The following is a 21,887-nucleotide window of genomic DNA, read 5'->3' as shown; positions in this document are numbered from 1 at the left end:
TGGTCGAATCTGCAGGCGGGTGTCCGTGCGGACCGCAAAATCGGAGGAAGCAAGGAGAGCCCCTGGCGGCGCCTAAGCGCCTCGGACCCGACCAGCTGGAATGCAGAGCGCGCAATCGTGGGCCAGCGTGAGCCCCCGAGGCCGAGGGGGCGGGGCGACGCTGTGGGTTTCAAAATGACACCACGCCTCCGCTTCCGCCTGCTGCCACGCCTGGAGAAAGCCGGGAGGTAGTCACTTCCGCTGGGGCACATCACTACGTCCGGGTCACCTCCTGCCGCTTCCACAGCTGCAGCCCGGCAGCTGGGCTCGGGTCTCTACTGCTGACCGAGGGGAGCGGGCTCCGCTCGGCGCCGCCTTCTGCGACCTGGCAGTCAGCCCCACGTCGCCGGTCTGGAGGGGCGAAGAGGACGAGGGGGCCAAGGCTTCCTCCGGGGTTAGTGCGGCCTGGGAGGATTCGGCATGGCGAGTCTGGACTGGGAAAAAGCCTGGGGGCGCACGCCTGTGGGGCGTGCGTCCACGGTCTCCCGGGAGGGGAAACTCGATGGGGTGTGTGTTGTAGGGGGCGCCATAGAACCTGCTCCGGAGGTGCTTCCCGGATCCCCGCCCAGCCTAGGTCCCCGCCCTTGGTTCTGCTTGCATTTGCCAACACCCGCTCCTCCCTAGCCTCCTGCTTTTCCGTTTGATGGTTGTGCCTGGATGGAACCTTCCCCCTTCTCCACTCCCCCCACCACCCCAGCCTTGGTACGTTGACGGACGACTGTGGTTCCTTATTTATGACCAGTATCGGTCCAGGTGCAGAACAAAGAAACTTGGACTTCTGGTGTGCCGCATACCCTCGGGGGATAGACACGGAAACGGCATAAGTAATCAGGGCTTTAGTAAACCTTTCTGGGAGGCTAAAACAAACATAGGTGTGTACATGAAAAGCCGAGTCCCTGCGTGTTTCCAACGCGACTTGTTTAAATCTTAGCAAAAAAAAATTGTTGGGATTTTCCGGATATATCTAATGCCACTTTGGGAATTACTAGACCAGATCGTGTTAAATCAAAACTTATTTGGGTCTGTATTAGGTTTCTTGAAACTTCCTTTGTCTGTCTGTCCTGGGAACTCTGAGGGCACAGCTTTTGTAGTGTTCTTCAAGGTAGTCATGGTGTCTCCCATTTAGTTACTTGAATGAAGTGTGTGTTTGCATTTTAGTGTTGCTTTTTCATCTTCAACTTGTTTTAATTAGGATCTCTTTTTCCAAATGTTTGATTTCCTATTTTCAATTAAATGTATCTTTTCAAATGTTTTCTAAAAATTTCTGCAATCTGTAAAAGAAATTCGTAAATGTGTAAGCTTTCCAAAGTCATAAGTGAAATTACCCAATTAAGTTCCTGTGAACTAGTAGTTTTATGGACATACTGCACATTTTATTCTTAGATCTTGTCATTTTACATTCTGTCTAAACTTTTTCTAGTCTTCACAATTGTTTCTAGTGCAGCCTAATATCTTGGGCATGTACAGGAACTATTACAGACCCACCTCTGTGTACATGAAAGTTAAACTAGCTTATCACAAAACAACAAAACTATTATGGTTGTTAGGCATTACAGGACTTTTGAAGCTAAGTGTAACCAAATCTGGCATTACAGATTTATTCTGTATAAAGTTGCCAATGAGCTGGAGACAGTGTGCTATAATAGAAACAATTCTGGTCCAGATCTGGGAAGGAGGGTGTGTTGTCATTTGCCTCATGTGAGATAAAATGAAAATGATAACACCAATGTTTTATACCTTACAAAGTTGTTGATTGAAACATAAGATGATTTAAAAAAAATGGTTGGTAAATTTGAAAAGCACTCTTTGGGACAGTGGTTCTATCCATTGTATCTAGCATAGGCTGATGGAGTGATAAGGGAGGAGGGCATCTGAGAAAGTATATGCGTATATGTGTGTGTGTGTATACATATGTATATGATAAATTCTCTTTGACAGGATAAAAAGGTGTCATTAACCTTACATCTTACGAAGCAGAATAGTAATATTGGAAAATTATAATTTATATTATAACCAATATTATAACTCTATAACAGGTATCAGGTATTAGGTTTTAATGTTCTGCACACTGAAAATTGAATAAATGTAGGTGGTATAACTATTCTGTGCTTTTTTTTTTTTTTTTCACGTGAAATGTCAACACCATTCAAGTTTTTCTTCAAATTTTGAGTTAACATTTCTGATAGAGACTCCTTGCGTTCTTAAAAATCTACCTGATCCCAAGGGAAGCAATGACAGGTGAACATGCAGGATTTTCTCAGACATGTGTTGATGGTCTTAATAAACATATAGGCTGTTCATAAAAATGTTAACATAAATATTTTAGAATGAAACATTTTCTTTTAAATGGGTAAGTGAAAGACTTGCCTGGGTTTTCCTTCTGCCTGCTGTAATTGATTTCTGCAGAGATGGTCATTTCTTCTAGAAGCACTTTTAAACTATGTAATAGTAAAATTGTAAGTTACAGTCTGGACAGTTCTAAAAATGATCTTAATATTTAATTTTTGCTTGCTAAGCTGTGCGTGGAAATTCCCTTCTTCATCTTGGTTGGATTTACCACCATACTTCCCTTCTGAAGCTATATTGGAAGGAAATCCATTCTCCTTGATTTTTAATCTCATTGAGGTCAAAGACAAATTTTATCATATGACCTCCACAGATGCCTACCACAAATAAGGATGTGCTATCACTACCACCAATCTATTGAGAAATCAGATTATTTCTTTTGTATTAGGTTATTTTCACAAGTAGCATATTAAAGTGTTATTTCCCCATTTAAAAAAAAAAATCTTTGAACAAAAAATGGGAAACAACCACAGTTAACTTGTGAGTCAGCAATATCCTGATTTCCTTCAAAGTGGTTGTGCTTATATTAACTCCTTTCTTGTTTGTTTCCTGTTCTTACAGCTGTTTGGTGATAAAGTGCTTCCAAGAACAGTACTCTGAATTGTTGAAATTGTTTTTATCTACCTAGTGTACTGTTCCCCTAAAGTTTTTGTTGAAAAGGTAGAGTTAATCATGTTTCTCTCTCCTATGTTCTGTTGAACTAACTTAATTAACCACCAAACTAAATGTCTGGAACAATATACTGAGATGTATTAACATCACATCATCACATCTTTCAATATATTAGAGTAAAAGTTGAAGAAGTAGGCTGAAAGAACTGAAAGACTTTCTGTTTAAAGGAGCTTTTTGCAAGTGATAAGCTTGTTCAAGTGGTAAATTAGCTACAAGACTTGGTTTGTCTTCTAGAGTTTCATAACACAAATATTTCCTCTTACAAATAAGGAATAATTTTACCAACAGAAATTTATATCGCATGTGTGTGGATTCCTACAAAATATTTTCACTACATTTTTGAGGGGTAAACCATAAGAATCCTATTGAACAAGTAAAATAAATCTAAGGCTGAACAAAGTTTTCAGTGTCATACCTTACAATTAAGTATTTATTCACTTAATATTTGTACACCCGTAATGTGCCAAGCAGCTTCCAGAAGTTGGGAATATTGCAACTTTCAGTCACTGCTTTTATTTTTGAAATATTAAATATTTTTCTAATTATTTGAGCTATTTGAAAAGATAACCCAGAACATCCCGGTATTTTTTCCAACACCCCCGTAGAAAGGGGAGACAAGATAATGAAAAGCTTTTCTGATTTTTGAATTTAGGGAAATACATTTGTTCACTGTAGAGCCAAGTACCAAAGACTTGAGAAAACATTAAGAAATGTAGTGAATTAAAAATCTAGGAGAAACTAGTCTCTTTTTTTCTATTCATTCTCTGTCTAATAGAAGGGATTGTTTGGTGAGACAAGTATGTCCCCCACCCCAATCCACCCTTTTAATTCTCACCCACCCACTCAGAGAAGGATTCCTGTCAGAATGCAGTCTATAAAGTCATCTTTGAAAATAGATGTTAATACAGTATAGATTATGTATTAGAAATAGAGAAACTGCTAAATAAGTCAAGATCATTGTATTTTAAGTGTTTTTCTTTTCATTAATTTCTCAGAGAATTAAAAATGCCTCATTCCTGTATATAATAAACTAATTTTTCCAAGCAAATATTTTTGTGAGGAAGTCAGTATCTGCCATTTTTTTTCTGTGCCCGTGAGTGGTTCTTCAAAAATTTAAACCTTTTGAGAATGTTTGAAACTTTCCTCTGATTGTATACCAGGATGATCTTTCCAGTCTTGACTGACAACAGATTTTAATTTAACAAGTGAAATTTAAAACTTTAAGAAATCCCCATTGTAATTTTTTTTGTTCTGGAAATGATACTGTTTTTTGTACAACTTTCTATATCCTTTGAGTGCTGTAAGGACATAAGGCAAACATAAAACGTGACCACATCTTTGTTTTAGGAGAACAATTGATATGAATGTGAATGACTGGTATCATTTGAAAATTGTTTTTTTAAAGTTATACACATAGTTTTAAAAAATCAAATAGTGTAGAAAGACATTATAAAAACAGTAAGAACTTGAGTCATTCTCCCCACACCACCCTCTTTTCTCTTCTACTGGCATCAGCTACTTGTTAACTTTGTTTTTGGTACTTCTAATGATACTCCATAGATCTTAAGAAATATGTGTTACTGCTGTTTTTTAAATAACTTCATCTATTGATTCACTAATGTAAATGAACTACCATTTATACCTCACTGTATTTGTCACTGTTTTTGTTGCACTGTTTACCAGCTACTTTTTATGACTTCTTATATATTATATCTAAACCTGTAATTCTTACTCCATCAACAAAAGGGAATATCTCTAGACTCTTCACTTTGTAAAATGATGATTTTTTTTTTTTTTGGCACTCATACCCTTTGTGAAAAAAAGAACTAAAATGAAAGTTCATAACACAAGCTAAAATGTAGTTGCTTACAGTAAAGATATCACTAAGTTCAGTCTGAAAAGTGACACTGTGAAAAGAACATGGTATGCATATGAAGCAAATCAAAAAAGTTAGCATAATTCTGTTTACTGACAAGTTATAGTAGACTGACTCAGAATTGTGGCATCACAACTACAAAGAAAATATAAATGGTAGCATACCACTGGGATCTGCTGAATCATGAGTGTAAGTATTGTTTACTTGAGTTCAATTTCTGGAAACAAGCTCTATCTACAGTACTAGGGTTTGAACCCAGGGCCTTGCACATACTAGACAGGTGCTCTACCACTGAACAATACCCAGTCCTGTGTTTACTGTTTTTTTGCTTTGTTTTGTTTTTTTGCTTTACCTCAAATTTTTAATGCAATTTGAAGTATGAAAGACATTTTAAATCACAATTTGACACACAAAGTACATATTTGCAACTGAAAACAAATATTTTCACTTAACAATACCCCTTTTACAAACAATCCTTAACAGGAATATATGTACTGTGAATAATTTCTGACTTTTTAAAAGAAAAAAAGATTCAACCTGTAAGTTGGTTTCATAACCAGACCAGTAAACTAAAAGCTCTAGGGTTGATAGAGTAGAAGTATAAACTAAGGTATAAGATTGCACCTTTTCAGCCAATAAAAATGTGAAGTGGAAATTAAGTTACTGTCAATTTTTCTCTCTTCACAGGACATTGGCTCTCTGGATTATCAGGAGTCGGTAGTTGACATTGAATCCAGGCTGAGAATGGAAGGTGTAGAACTGAAAGAAGAATGGCAAGATGAAGATTTTCCAATGTGAGCATTGCTTGTTGATGAAAACAAATTTAGAACAAAACTTTTTTTCAAGGTGTTACTTAATGAATATTGGGGGTTTTAGGAAAGTAGTATTAAGATGATCATTAATGAGTCTCATTTTTCAACTCAACATATAATTTTTATTTTTCTTAACTGTTTTGATCATTTAAGTTTCAAAATACTTTTTTTAATGAACAGTATTTTAATGTGGTATTTTTAAAACTTGCATCTGAGAGGGTCCTAGAACAAGGGAGTTTTAAGTTGCCTGTTAAAAAAAAAAAAAAAAAAAAAAAAAAAAAAAAAAAAAAAACTTAGTAAATAAATAAACAAGGATCTTCTGTGTTATCCAACTAGCCACCCTGACACTTTTGCAAAGACAGACCTTCTATTTAAATGATACTTTTGTGCCAATCATGATCATAAGACATCCTAATACCCAGTAAGGTACCTTACTCAAGTGGCATATGGCTAGCAGGTATAGGTGGAAGAACTGAGTCATTTTAGCACATGATGATGATAGTAATATGGAATGCCAAACTCAAATGAATTGTAGCCAATATTACTGTATTCTCATTGTGAGTTAACAAGTATCTTTGTCATTTGATGCATGATGCATCACATTATATTTGTCAATTTGGATCATTTTATAATTTGTGTAAAATTTTCTGTTCTATAATTGGATAAGAGCTGCCATAAGGCATTTATGTAGACTTCAATTTGTTACTTACCCAATAGTCAGAATTTTTTTTAAATTGATTTGTAAATTACTAATTTGTCAATTCGAAATACTGCTTTGTTCTGTTTTCTACATAATATTTCTATAAGCTTTGTTTTTAACAGATCTTTAAACTTCAAAAAATTGTAATTTCTGGGTTAAAGAGTATTTCTGTGTCTTCTAGACCTTTACCAGAAGATGATAGTATTGAAGCAGATATTCTAGATGTAACTGGACCAGAGAGCCAGCCTGGTAAGAACTTGATACTTGTACTTCCAGTGGACTTGGGATATTTTTAACATATTTCTTTATGTTAAAAAAAAAAAAAAACCACTGTGAGCTTTTATTCCATCATATGGAGCCAAAGGATAAATTGAACATAGAGGAAAACATTTTTGAAGTGCATGGGGAATTTAACCCTCAAAAACATACCCTCAGTTTTTAAAAGTTTTTACAGTAGGAGAGCATTTTTAGTAGTAAAAGGTGACTGTAAATTCTGTCTGTTACTTAAAAAGACATTGATACCTCATTGTTCTCTTGCCAGTGATATAAAAGCAATAGTGATGAAACTGGGCAGGGTGGCCCATGCCTATAATCCTAGCTACTTGGGAGGCTGAGACCAAAAGATTGTAAATTTCATGCTAGACCAGGCAACTTACTGAGACCCTGTCTCAAAAAATAAGAATAAACTCATTGGTAGAGCACCCCAGAGTTCAATCTCCAGTGCCACCAAAAATAGCAGTAGTAATCAAATACTAAGTTTCATAAATCAGTGCTTGGGGTTTTGTTTAATGTTGTTTTTCTCAAGAATGAAGTGACTGAAATGTTTCTCTCCTTTAACTTGAGCATCTGAGCATTCCTTGTACTATTTTTGTGCTTTGTTTGTTTGTTTCTTTGTTTGTTTGTTTTCCACTTTCAGGCTTACTAGAAGTTAATGGAAATAAAGTAAGAAAGAAACTAATGGCTCCAGAGATTAGCTTGACACTGGATCCTAGTGATGGCTCTTTGTTGTCAGATGATTTGGATGAAAGTGGGGAGATTGACTTGGATGGTTTAGACACACCATCAGAGAACAGTAATGAGTTTGAGTGGGAAGGTAATTGTTTTACTGTTTATCTGATCTTTATTAATGAATATTTGTCATACACACTCATGTTTTTGCAATTTCATTTTCTTTAGGAAATACTTGGTAAGCCTTAAAATTTTGATCATGAAGCCTACTAAAATCAATTATTAGGGGATTTTGTTCAAAATATTATTCTTTCCAGTGTTCATATATTTAAGTTAAAAATTCTGCAAACACCTGAATATTCCATGTTGTTCAAAACTGTTTATAGTAGATTATATATGTAGTCGTATTTTTTATAATGCCTAATTTTTGTGGTTTTTTTCATCAATTATGAAAAAATATTGCCAGATAAGATCTTTTCAGTTGATCAAGTAAGGAAAAATCCTTCGAAGAGACATATGATAGGGAATGTACTAAAAGTGTGGAGAGGGAATTCTGAGAGAAGATTTAAGGGGGTGATTTTAAAGTAGGTTTGTCTGGTAGTGCTCTGCTTTATGAAATTACCAACTGGTATTAATGTATACTCTTAACCCCCAAACCTGAGATTTATCATTATAATTATTTGGAATTCCAAGGAATTGGCATGTGTTTTGTTTTGCATGCTTTCTTGAGTTAGATAATTGTTACCTACAATATTTTTATATAGTTAATAATTTTTATATATGTATTCTATCTTTACAATGATTTTTTACTTCAAAGCAGTGTTTAACACTAGATATCTTATCTACAGTGAAGTGATAAGCTGTATCTTTTGTTCTTCCCTGTTTTACTGGTTCAATAAGCAGTCCAGTAACAAGCAATATTTTATAAAGATACTGAAATAGTTTTCTGCCTATGTGTTTTGTCTCTTCTTTCTTTAATGCTGCTGTAGTCATTTCCTGGAAGGATATTTTCCGTTAACAGCTTTGTCTTGGAAACAAACAACTAACATGCAGTAGGTTTCCCCTCCCCCCATCTTTTGGTAAGGACTATGATACTAAAATTTTGAAAATCATTACTTCATTAAAAATCAGCTAAACTGCAATCTCAAAATATAAATTACACCTAATCATTGATGCTTATGCTTTTGCTCATGGTAATTTGAATAGACTTTTGCATGTATTCTTCATAATATTATACTTTTCTGCTTTATAAGACTGATCAAACAAGAAATGATCATTGAGTAGTTAACCACTTTCTATCTGGTATTACAATTTGGGGGTATTAATTTTTGTGTTCAAAAAAAAAAAAAATCAGCAAATCAGCTCTCAGTTTCTCGAAGTAACCTGTGGTAGTAACTGCCTTGGACAGTGCTGTCATAAGAGAGATCTGGAAATGCCGTAGGGCCAATATAAGATTTTGATGGCTCTATGAATTGTCTTTTCTGAACTTGTTGATATACATTGCACTGTGATTGTCTTCGTTGAATTGGGCAACAAAAAGTTTCATAAAACTGTGATGCCCAAAGGTATAAATGGCCTTGTATTAAAAGCAAGCCTTGGCCTGGGCTGGTGACTCAGTGACAGAGCATTTGCCTAGCACGTGCAAAGCACTGGGTTTGATTCTTAACACTGCATGTAAATAAATAAATAAAGACCCATTGCCAATTAAAAAATATATTTAATAAATAAATAAATAAAAGCAAGACTTTTCCTCTGGTATGGAAGAGACATTTCAAATTCCACAGATGGTGTAACAAAAATTCTTTGAATGGTGGATCATGGTAGCTTACACCTGTAATTTGTAATCCCAGTTGCCCAGGAGGTTGAGGCAGGAAGAATATTTGAGCCCAGGAGTTTGAGACCAGCCTGGGCAATGAAGACCCATCTCAAAAAATAAAATAAAATAAAATAAAAATCTCTAAAAAATCTAGATAGTAGAGTGGTTAACTTACAACTTGATTTTTATTATAGAAATAACAATTTGTAATACAAAACCCTTTTATTTTGACAGATGATCTTCCAAAACCCAAAACTACAGAAGTAATTAGGAAAGGCTCAATCACTGAATATTCAGCAACAGAAGAAAAAGAAGATGGACGACGCTGGCGTATGTTCAGGATTGGAGAACAGGACCACAGGGTTGATATGAAGGCAATTGAACCCTATAAAAAAGTTATCAGCCATGGAGGTAAGAGTTACTGAAGGTTGTTCAGATTTTTTTAATGCAGCATCAGAACTCTAAAATGCTTTTAGAAAATAACCCCAGAGATCTTACATAACTTTGAAAACATAATAAATATTTTCTCATATTGTTTTAGGAACATAACAGGCTTGAAGTAAAAGGATTAAGCCTACATTTAAAAATTGTCAATATATGTATATAGTAAGTTCAAAGAGTACAAAAAAAATGCAGTGGAAACTATCTCCCATCCACCGCATCTCTCTACCACCTAAAACAGGGAGTTTATGTTCTCCCCTTTGTATGCATTTATAATTTATATACAGTGAAATGCTGTGATCATCGGTATATAGTTCAATGAGTTTTGACAAATACTTACATAATCACATATGCCCATTTATATATTCCACACTCCTAAACATACAGAACATTTTCATTGCCCCAGAAAATTCTCTAATAAGCCTTTGCAATGAACACCCCCTATGGTAACCACTCTTCTAATGTCTACCCCCGTGATTAGTTTTGCCCATTCTAGAACTTTATGTAACCAAAATCATACAATATGCATGCTTTTTTACTACTATTGTTCAGTGTATTTTTAAGATTCATCCTTGTTCTTGCATATATCCTTTGCCCCACCACCACCTAGTAACAGTATTGAACCCAGGGGTGCTATACCACTGAGGTGCATTCCTAGCCCTTTTTATTTTTTATTTTGAAATAGTCTTACAGTCTAAGTTGCCCAATCTGGTCTGAATCTGGTCTGGAACTTAAAATCTTCCTGCCTCAGTCTCCCAAGTTGCTGGGAATATAGTCATGTACCACCATGCCTGGCTATAGTTTATTCCTTTATATTGCTGAATGAATTACATTTACTTACCATTTTCATTTTGATAGACTTGTGTATCACTTCCATTTTGGACTATGAATAAGACTGCTTATTAATAAGTAAACTCTTAACTACCAATTTACCTTAAAGCCCTAAACAAATCATTTAGCTTTGTTAGAGAACTAGCTCATTCTACAATTTTGTAGAGCATTCATGTTGCATGTTTATGGGGTATTCAAAAATAATAAAGTTGAGTTCTCTCCCTTAGGAAATTTTCTAGTCAAATGGGACAACTATGAAAGTACAAGTTATCACTCCTGTCAGTCTTACTGTACCATACATAGAAGTTTACCTAGGTACTGTGTAAATAGCGCCAGAATGTTAGTGACAGTCAGAATGCAAATCACCCTATAGAGCAAGTCATGTTTCTTTAAATCCTCCTAATGCTGGAAAGAGGCATACATGGGTTGAGCAAATTGATTTTTTTTTTTTTCCACATAGAATCATTCTGCTTAATTTACTTTCTGCCAAATGCATTCCCCTCCTTATTTCTACAATCTTCATTCATCTGAAAGCAAATCACTTGAATATTTGCAGTAATATTCTTCTGCCTAATTTAATCTTATTCAGATGAAGGAAATAGGATAATCTGAATCAGGAAGTCCACAGACATGCATTAATTCAGCTCATTGAAAGAAAGTTGTGAAACCTGCCTTATGGTTTAAACCTAATATCTTTCAAAAATAGCACTATTTTTCATACAGGAAAATAATTAAGGCATCTTCTCTTGAACAATTACACTTGATATGTTTTGTAACTAAGGAATTAGCAAAGTTGGTGAAGATTCTAATGTTCTTGAAATGTTCAGTCTTTTCAATTCATATTTAGAAACAATAGAAATGATAGTTAAAGCAAAAAAATTGTTACTGAATATGACTTAATATCTAAATATTGCAGTTGAAACACATTAGTACTCTTCACTGAGAGTTACGCCAGATATAATTTTCTTGGTTCTAATATCCTTAATTCTACAAAATGTTAGGCATTGTTGAAAATAAAACTAATTTTTAGAAATCTCCCACTTTAACTGTTAGTTGCATAAAATGTTTTATTTCAGATGTGTCTTTTTGGATTATATCATGTTATTTGTCTACTTACTAAAATATGGCTGACTTTTTAACTATGCTAATTGGTTATTTTCTATCAACCATACAGATATCCTCTCTTAAAAAAAAAATCTTTTGAGTAAAATCATGCTGGTGATTTTGTCTGTGATTTCTTTTTCAGGATATTATGGGGATGGATTAAATGCCATTGTTGTGTTTGCTGTCTGTTTTATGCCTGAAAGTGGTCAACCTAACTATAGATACCTGATGGACAATCTCTTTAAGTAAGTATATCTTAAAATGTTTTAGACAGAATTCTGAGCTAACTAGATCTCTAGTTTAAGGAAGTGAACTTAAGCTATGTAAAAATTATAAATAATCCAATTTCTGACTCTTAAGTCATTCCTCTTTGGAATTATGAAACTATAGTTTTTCCAGCTCAACAGAAAAATTGACTTTGGTTTTTTTTTTTTTTTTTTTTTTTTTTTGCGCTTTCGGGGGACTCCTCAAATGCAAACCAGAACATCATTTAATTGTAAGGAAAGAGCACAAGGGTGTGAAAAAATGTCAACTTTTCATGCTTCACTATTTAAGGGACAATGCGATAGATAGTATCTGTCACCAAGTGAAAAAGTCACTGAATTTATCTGTGTGAACAGCCCAAATTTTAAAAAATCTTTGATATATATTTTTTTTTATTTATTTTTATTGTAAACAAATGGGATACATGTTGTTTTTTTGTACATGGAGTAACAGCATACCATTTGCATATTCATACATTTACATAGAGTAATGATATTTGATTCATTCCGTTATTTTTTTCCTTCCCCCCCACCCCTCCCACCTCTCTTTTCCCTCTATACAGTCCCTCCTTCCTCCATTCTTGCCCCCCTCTCACCCCCCATTACATGTCATCATCCGCTTATGCTTATCAGTGAGATCATTCGTCTTTTGGATTTTTGAGATTGGCTTATCTCACTTAACATGATATTCTCCAATTTCATCCATTTGCCTGCAAATGCCATAATTTTATTATTCTTTATAGCTGAGTAATATTCCATTGTGTGTGTGTGTATATATATATATATATATATATATACCACAGTTTCTTTATCCATTCATCAATTGAAGGGCATCTAGGTTGGTTCCATAGTCTGGCTATTGTGAATTGAGCAGCTATGAACATTGATATGGCTGTATCTCTAGTATGCTGATTTTAAGTCCTTTGGGTATACTCCAAGGAGTGGGATAGCTGGGTCAAATGGTAGGTCCATTCCAAGTTTCTAAGGAATCTCCACACTGCTTTCCAGAGTGGCTGCACTAATTTGCAGTCCCACCAGCAATGTATGAGTGTATTTTCCCCACATCCTCTCCAACACCTATTGTTGCTTGTATTCTTGATAATCGCCATTCTAATTGGGGTGAGATGGAATCTTAGGGTAGTTTTGATTTGAACATTTTTTCATGTTTGTTGATTGCTTGTAGATCTTCTGTGAAGTGTCTGTTCATATCCTTAGCCCATTTGTTGACTGGGTTATTTGTATTCTTGGTGTAAAGTTTTTTGAGTTCTTTATATATTCTGGAAATTAGTGCTCTATCTGAAGTATGAGTGGCAAAGATTTTCTCCCACTCTGTAGGCTCTCTCTTCCCATTGCTGATAGTTTCCTTTGCTGAGAGAAAGCTATTTAGTTTGAATCTATCCCAGTTATTGATTCTTGCTTTTATTTCTTGTGCTATGGGAGTCCTGTTAAGGAAGTCTGATCCTAAGCCAACAAGGTGAAGATGTGGGCCTACTTTTTCTTCTATAAGATGCAGGGTCTCTGGTCTGATTTCAAGGTCCTTGATCCATTGTGAGTTGAGTTTTGTGCAGGGTGAGAGATAGGGGTTTAGTTTCATTCTGTTGCATATGGATTTCCAGTTTTTCCAGCACCATTTGTTGAAGAGGCTATCTTTTCTCCATTGCACGTTTTTGGCCCCTTTGTCTAGTATGAGAAAATTGTATTTATTTGGGTTTGTGTCCATGTCCTCTATTCTGTACCATTGATCTACCTGTCTATTTTAGTACCAATACCATGCTGTTTTTGTTACTATTGCTTTGTAGTATAGTTGGAGTTCTGGTATTGTGATACCCCCTGTTTCATTCTTCCTGCTAAGGATTGCTTTAGCTATTCTGGGTTTCTTATTCTTCCAGATGAATTTCATGATTGCTTGCTCTATTTCTGTAAGGTACATCATTGGGATTTTAATTGGAATTGCATTGAATCTGTATAGCACTTTTGGTAGTATGGCCATTTTGACAATATTAATTCTGCCTATCCAAGAACATGGGAGATCTTTCCATCTTCTAAGGTCTTCCTTAATTTCTTTCTTCAGTGTTTTGTAGTTTTCATTGTAGAGATCTTTTACCTCTTTGGTTAGATTGATGCCCAAGTATTTTATTTTTTTTGAGGCTATTGCAAATGGAGTTGTTTTCCTCATTTCCCTTTCAGCTGTTTCGTCGCTTGCATATAAAAATGCTGTAGATTTATGTGTGTTGATTTTATAGACATTATAGACATTTTTTTAATTGGAAGGTATATCTCAGATTATCTTTTCCAACTTCTTTATGTACATGTGTGGATACATTAAATATAAAAATGCAACTTTCATCTTAGAATCATATGGCTAAGTTACATTTACCCATAGAAGCCTAATGTAATGAGCTGACTCACTTCTCCTGTATTTCCAAAGAGTTATTCTGTTTCTGAGATTATTCTGATGCAGTTTTTAAAATGTATTTTGTGAAAAATTTAAATCATATACAGAAAATATATCAGATCTTCATGTATAAGTCACCCACTTCAGCAATTACCAGTTTAGACTTCATTCTCAATTCTTTCCCCTGTACAATTTTGAAACAGATCCCAAACATCATGCCATTTAATCTATAAACATTTTAATATTTATATCTAAAAAATAACTTGTTTAAATAATTATAATGCCAGCTAATGCAGTTGTAAATTTAATTGTGTTTGCTCTCACAGATTGGGAGAGAAAGGAATTGTATAATTTGGAGAACCTAGTTAAGTTCTACACAGTGATACTCATTAAGATTTAAATTTAATTTATTTTTACAGGTATGTTATTGGCACTTTGGAGCTATTAGTAGCAGAAAACTACATGATAGTTTATTTAAATGGTGCAACAACTCGAAGAAAAATGCCCAGTCTGGGATGGCTCAGAAAATGTTATCAGCAAATTGATAGGAGGTAACATAAACACTGAATAGTTTTTATAGATGGCTTTATTCAGTTGGTTTATATTTGATTTCCACTTTAAAATACTGTATCTTCTTCTTGCCAGGCAAGGTTGCAGACACCTCTGATCCCAGCAACTTGGGAGGCTAAGGCAGGAGGATTGCAAGTTCAGGGCCAGCCTCAGCAACTTAGTGAGGCCCTGCTCAAATTTTTAAAAAATTAATAAAAGGGGCTGGATGTGGCTTAGTTGTATAAGCACACCTGGGTTCAATCCTCAGTATCAGGAGAGGAAAACTACTATTTCTACCTCTTGAATTACATGTTAATTTCATGATAGGTTTCTATTCTCTAAAGACAGTATTTTCCAGTGTCATCAAGTAAACTATATCTTGGGAAAAGATGGAGAACATAGTACATTTCCTATTAAATTTTGAGTGCTCCTTTATAGTGCTTAGTATGTTTTATGTTTTTTAAAGATACCAGTTTAGCTATAATTTTTTTTTGGAAAAAAACTCCAGAATATACATATTATCTTAGGACTTAGTTATCTGTGCTAATGAAAGAACTTGAATCTTTCAATTGGTTTGACTTGCTATGGTTAATTCAAACTAGTTTTATCAACTCAGATCTATTAATAGGTACCTAATTGGCATTGGTTCACACTGGTAATTAAATAAATATATGTACATGTTTAATGATCATTTTATGTGTGAAATATGCATGATAAATAAACATTTTTAATCTGGTCATTTAAAGAGGTCTAGGATAATGCCTTTAATTTTTAGTCATAATGTTAGTCCTTATGTACAGGCATTAGATGTGATTCATGGTGTTCCTTTAGTTATCTCTCCTCCCACCTCTCTGCCTGCACAGTGCCTTTCATGGTATTGAAGAAATTAGTACCACTTTCTCCCTAGTCTTGAAAAATGAAAATAGTTTGCTTTCTATGTTCATTATTATCCTTGGTTGACAAGTTCTGGTTGGCAAGTTCTGAAGACCAGTGAATGAATGCTATACTGTATACATAAATTTGGCCAAACGAAATAATTTTTTTTATAGCAATAGAAAGAGCCATCACAGTTCAAGAATGCATTTTCTTGTCTTTAAAAATATTAATACCTGAATGAGAGCTTTGGGGTGACATTTTTCAGTTTTTTTACATAAACGTGCACGTCTTAAAAGTATTAGAATTTGTAGAAATTTTTAATTTTTTTTTTTAACTCTAGGTTACGGAAAAACCTAAAATCCCTAATCATTGTGCATCCCTCTTGGTTTATCAGAACACTCCTGGCTGTTACAAGACCATTTATTAGGTAATTTTCTTCATGTTAAAAAAAAAAAATCCTTATTTAAATTTCTTGTCAGTACTTTTAGTCAGAAATATTGAGGTAATTGTTTTTATTTTTTCCGTAGCTCAAAATTCAGCCAAAAAATTAGATACGTCTTTAATTTGGCAGAACTAGCGGAACTTGTTCCCATGGAATATGTTGGCATACCAGAATGCATAAAACAGTATGTTTTGTTTTATTCCTTTAATTGTATTGGATCTTTGTATTTTGATGTGCAAGATATAATAGTTTTCAATATTCTTTTTCCTCACTTCACATATTTCTTAACAGCTTTTTAAAGATTGGTTTCAATATAAGAGCTAATTTCCTGATTGGTCAGTACTAAGGAACATTCTCTGTACTTAAACATGTTGCTCTCCAAATTTGAGTAAACTCATGATGGATGGCATTGAAAGATCATATTGCCAAAAAAAAAAAAAAAAATCAGCCTAACCTTAATACTCACCAGTGACTGGAATTTGTTTTGTTACCAAATTCACATATTTCCATCTAACTTCTAAAAAGACTTGGTATAAGGCTAATCTGAGCTTTAGTCTCTTTAATATATCTACGCCAAATTTATTGTTAATTTTTACTTTCTGCATAGTATGTTAAATATGTTTGTTTTTTCCTGCAGACTTAATATGACTTCATTTTTAGTCTTTTTTTTTTTTTTTTAAGTTTTTGGTAATCTCATAATGTGTATTTACTGAAATAACTCTTCCTTACTAAGGTATGAAGAAGAAAAGTTTAAAAAGAAACAAAAAAGGTACATGCACACCTTGACTGGGTTGCATCTAGACTAGTCCATTTGCATCGCACAGACTAACTCTTTCTTTATTGGTTGGTTAGCTTGTAGAGAAAGATAATAGCACTTGTAAATATAAATACACCCCAATATCCGAATATAGGAGGAATCCAGAGTTCCTGAGGCTGAATATGACTTGGATTCATCCTATTTTAATACTAAATATAATGCCAGTTAGGAATTAAAACCCCTCTTCTTTCCTTACTGGTCTGAACACGGTAAAACCACAGAAATTACTAAGAATGCTATTTAAAATAACAAGTACTTTTAAGATTGTCTGTTTCATTCCTTTCTTTAAATCTCCGTGCTTTATGCAGACTTTCTTAAGGAATCAAATTGGTTTCCTTGGGGTTGATTATATTTGCAATGCAAATACTCTTTGGCTAACCAACATTGATTTCCTTGTATGCTTAAATTAAATAGCCTGCTAACCAGTCAAATTGTACATGTGGTAAAATACCTAAAAGTTCAATGTACCATTTAACAGTTAAACACTCTGCTTTCCATTTTAAATTTAATTTTGAATACTTTTGCTTTGAGCATAACAAACTGTTATCTATTAATATGTTGACATAGAAGAGGAAAAGGCAAGGTATAAAATAGTTACCACTTTATAAAGTAGTTTAGAAAAGTAGAATTTGAATCTAATTTGTTAGATCTACTTAGATCTAATTTGGATCTAATTTGTTAATAGATTTTTTTAAAATTGACAATTATCAAAACATGGTTTAATAAATTTTTCTTCAGAATTAAGATGAGTGGTGATCATATATGTGTTTATCATTTTGACCAGCTAAGTTGGAACCAGCTGTAACTAACTGTACTGGAACATTCTTAATTTTGAATACATTTTCATTCTTTTGGTGAGCATTCAGGTGACCATGTGATAGAGTCATAACTTTACATTTCTGTATGACTCTTTGTTGTTTAACCAACAAAGAGTGTGGACAGTGTTTTTAGATCATGCTGATTTCTCATTCCTTTCTAGGCATTGCTATGCATTTGCCATACAAGTGACTGGAATTTAAAATAAAATCTGCAATCATAAAATGTTTTGAAGCCAGGTACTTCCTGGATTTTAAAATGAGTAGCTTTTGTTGAAATGTGCTGTATGATGTCTTTTTTTTTTTAGTTTTTAGTCTTTAATCGACTGTCAGAAAGTTAATTTTAGCTCCAGATAAAAGGTGGAACTCATACTTTTTATTTAAATGAATTGTTTGAAACCTATTACTATTTATCTTGATTTTTGTTTTTTACTTTTGTTTGTGTTTAACTTTAAATAATATTATTACAAATATCTTAAGGAACTTAGTTTTTATAGTTTCTTTAGCCTTAAAAAATAATAAATCATTGACAGTTTGAGAATAATAAAATTCAATTTTAATACAGAAAAATGTTTTTAAAGTCAAAATAGTGGCTAGATATGGACCTTATATAAGGCAGTATCTCCATGTTAAAATCTGCTGTTTAAAAGGGTACAAAACTGAGTATTGAGGTACAGCAGTTTTAAATGTCTCAGATATTCTTTCAAATAACTAAGTGCCAGTGTGGCCAGGCAACTAGGGATTGTAAAAATGTTTCAGCGGTTTAAAAATAAAATAATTATTATTATTAATTCATAAGTATATTTCACATTTGAAAAGATTGTGTATTGCATGTCTTATCAGGAATACACACCTTTCAGATATTTATAAAGAATATTTTTAAATGTTAATCTAGCTTTACAACAGGCCACAGCTTTTTATTTATTTGTTTGGTACCAGGGATTGAACCCAGGAGTACTACCACCAAGCTATACCCCCAGCCCATTTTTATTTTTGAGACAGGATCTAGTTAAGTTGCAGAAGCTGGCTTTAAGCTTGCTATCCTCCAACTTCAGACTCCCAAGTCACTAGGTTTACAGATATGTGCCACTGCACCCAGCCAGGCCAGAGCTTTTAGATGTGATTCACTGATATTCAGGTGATCATAGTAATGGGTCCTGATGATCATAGTAATGGAAACAAGTATGAACAGTCTCTTCCCACACCATACCAGATTATTTTAAATGTCCCACATAAATTATTCAAATTACTATATATATGGTAGTAATAGACTGTTGTATGTTATCTTTGAAGGGTTGTCTATAATTACGCAGTAATTATGTAATCCTTCTAATCCCCATGTGCCTAAATATTGGTGTGACCTCTGTTCAAACCACCACTAATCTCCAGTGAGATTTTTTTTAATGCACATTTAGGTATTTCTTGGGTTAAATTCTTATGGCTTCTTATTATCAAAATAAGTGAAAGACATTCACAAAGTGTACCAATAAATTTTGAAAAATGACTAGGTTTCAATAAACATATATCTTTGCTAGACTTAAGATCATATAATCATTTAAGGATAATTTGGTGGCTTTAGTTACACTTTAATATTTTTGTTTTGCTGTGAATCCATGGCCTCAAGCATACTAGGCAAGCACCCTACTACTGAGCTAAACCCCCATTCCCCTTCAAATTTCAGTTAACAAAATCATTATTTTTGAGGGAGTTATTTTCGTGTTACCAGTCTCTTCACTCTTGAATCCCTGCTGCAGCTATGTCATGCACTTTTAAGGAAGTTCAGATAAGTTTGTATGTAAAGTATTTTGTAGTCTTTAAAGAAACAGTAGTCATATTTCTTGCAGTGTCTTGCCTTTAAAAATTCTCTTTTCTGGTTGGGGAAATAATGTTTGGTAATCTTTTTCTGTGTCTGCTTCTTTGCACAGCTTTTTTTTTTTTTTAACAATAATATTCTATGCTATAAGTAGTTACTATTTTTAGAAAGGTTTGTTCAGTTGCTGGTATCTCATTATTTATATATTTTGTTGAACAGAGTTGATCAGGAGCTTAATGGAAAACAAGATGAACCGAAAAGTGAACAGTAAGTTTGGCATCTAGTTCAAACAAGACTGAAGAATGTGCTGATGAAGCAATGCTCTTTTTTGCATTTATAATGCATTTATCTGCTTGCATTTCTATGTAATCTGTTACAAAATTGACTTTTTCTTAATGGACTTTTGTACAAGGGACTGTTCACTGCTGTATTGGTTTGCAAATCTCTTGAATTTAGCTCTTTAATGGTTAATTATGTTGTAATTTTGTATTTTATATTGCTAATTAGAAGAGAACTACACTTTATAAAGCAGTTTTTGCATTTGTTTATTGAATGATGATGCATCTTCAGTAAAATATTTATATGCATAAATGGCAAAGGAAGAAATAATATATATTTTTATGTTTTTGAGCAAAATTTTTTAATGTATACCTATCTTGTGGAAGAAAAAGCAGGTAAATAAGATCATGATTTTATAAAGTACACATTAGGTGTTTTGATTTTGTAAATGGTTGAATACATTTCCTGAATAACTCTAGAAAATTAAGTTGCTCTAAGGCAAGGGTCAGTTAAACTGATTGTCTCAAATACCCAAAGATCATGTACATAATTTAAGTAGATGAGTATCATCCCAAGCTTTTTCTCGCTTAATGTATATTGTTCCTTCATTCAGAAGCACAAATACAAGTGCATTGTACACTTTTTCCTCTGAAAATAAATCAAAAAGCCATTTTTAGAACTAGAAATATAATAGGTTAGAAATTGGGGTTTGTATATATGTATATATGGGATATTTTATCTTCTGGCCCAAAGTCAGAATTGTTATAAGTCTTAGATTTGTTCACTAATGTGAAATAAGCTCTGTGTCCAGGGTATCACTCCCCAGAATGCGTGTGAGTGCTTTGTAGTATTGCAGAGAATGTGATGTGTATTCACTGTCACAATTTCTGTAGAAAACAGGGGCTGCTTTTTAAACTGCTCTCACTGTGGGCACTTTACCAAATTACTTCCATATCAATTATTTGAACTCAGTAGTAATTTGACCTAGTCAAATATGTGCTTTCAAGTTTGTTTGATGATAATAGACAATAATACTGTAAATTAAGTTAATTTTGTATGCCTTAGAGCATCATCATAATGTGCTGTTTGGGATGAAACATTTAAGCATGTAAGCTCCTTGTTTCATTTGGTAAGTTACTTTTTATTGAAATAAATTGTATTTGTGCCTCCAAAGCAGAGCTATTAATTAACCACAGAATCATTCTGAAACAACAGGTTTGTCCAAAATTTTCATGTACTTGAGCGATATACGCTTAGTAATTTGATATTCTCCATATTTGAAGGTCATGCTGTCCAGCATTTCCTGTGAGCTATTTTACAAAAAGAGAAGTGTAGAGTAGCAAAATTGGAGTAGATGTGTGCTAAGCTTTTTAAGATTTATTCTCTCCTGTACTTATACAAACATGGCTTTACCATTGTCATTTTTTAATATAAAGTGTCTGCTACAAAAGGGAATTTTTCCTTTACTTTTTGTCCTCATCAGTCCTAAACTTGGCATGCTGACTTAAGTCCAGTTATGGGAGATGCTGGAGGATTCCTTGGATGAAGCATTCTTCAGCAGCCTCTTGACTTGGATCCAGCAGCTCTAGGCAATCCTGTACTAATGTCATTACAATGAGTTAAGCCAAAACCATTATTCTTGCTGAATTCTTAGAAACACTTTGTGTTGAAGAAATAAACTAACAGTAACTACTCAGGCATTCCTTCAGAATGTACCATATGGGGATTATGAATAAAGATGTTGGATTTAATTGTGGTTAGATAATATTTGTAAATGATTTCAAGTAGTCTTTCATCAGTATGTCTTTATCTTCTCAAAATGGACTGAGCTTTTTAATAGATGGTTTTGCACCACATTAAGTATTTGGCTCTTCGGTTTCAAAAATTACAAAGAATAATATTTATTCAATTCTTTTCTTGTGTTTATTAAATTTTGTTTTTGCAGAAATTATTCCTAAATATATATTGTTGCAAAATGGTCTTTTTCAATTTTTTTAAAAAACAGAAATAGCTTGTATTCTGTCAGAACATTAAATTTCAGAGGGAACTATGA

At 33.8% G+C, this 21,887-nt stretch overlaps 1 protein-coding gene across 4 annotated transcripts; it reads left to right on the top strand.

The window, feature by feature from the left end:
• Positions 1 to 234: 234 nt before the first annotated feature.
• Positions 235 to 21,887, top strand: BNIP2 (BCL2 interacting protein 2). Of its 4 annotated transcripts, XM_079125935.1 has the most exons (13): positions 293 to 433; positions 2,947 to 3,045; positions 5,621 to 5,727; positions 6,627 to 6,694; positions 7,362 to 7,538; positions 9,444 to 9,620; positions 11,728 to 11,830; positions 14,663 to 14,794; positions 16,009 to 16,095; positions 16,196 to 16,294; positions 16,844 to 16,879; positions 19,775 to 19,822; positions 21,318 to 21,887. In XM_079125935.1, the coding sequence occupies exons 3-13, from the start codon at positions 5,678 to 5,680 to the stop codon at positions 21,340 to 21,342; spliced, it is 1,002 nt and encodes a 333-aa protein (XP_078982061.1). In that variant the 5' UTR covers positions 293 to 433; positions 2,947 to 3,045; positions 5,621 to 5,677; the 3' UTR covers positions 21,343 to 21,887. The 4 variants fall into 4 exon arrangements, with proteins under 4 accessions (XP_078982062.1, XP_078982061.1, XP_078982059.1 ...); XM_079125936.1 differs by lacking the exon at positions 2,947 to 3,045 and having other exon boundaries at positions 235 to 433; XM_079125933.1 differs by lacking the exons at positions 293 to 433; positions 2,947 to 3,045 and adding an exon at positions 563 to 741.

The sequence above is a fragment of the Sciurus vulgaris genome (genome assembly GCF_902686455.1).
Source record: "Sciurus vulgaris genome assembly, chromosome: 2".
Classification (NCBI taxonomy): domain Eukaryota; kingdom Metazoa; phylum Chordata; class Mammalia; order Rodentia; family Sciuridae; genus Sciurus; species Sciurus vulgaris.
This window is presented reverse-complemented; position numbering and strand designations above follow the sequence as displayed.

What these genes read in the sequence shown, in the direction of transcription:
- BNIP2 (XM_079125933.1), top strand. Translation starts at nt 697, where the DNA reads ATGGAACCTTCCCCCTTCTCCACTCCCCCCACCACCCCAGCCTTG. An exon ending in TAATGAGTTTGAGTGGGAAG is followed by an intron (nt 7,539 to 9,443) that starts GTAATTGTTTTA and finishes TTATTTTGACAG; the next exon opens with ATGATCTTCCAAAACCCAAA. An exon ending in TATCAGCAAATTGATAGGAG is followed by an intron (nt 14,795 to 16,008) that starts GTAACATAAACA and finishes TTTTAACTCTAG; the next exon opens with GTTACGGAAAAACCTAAAAT.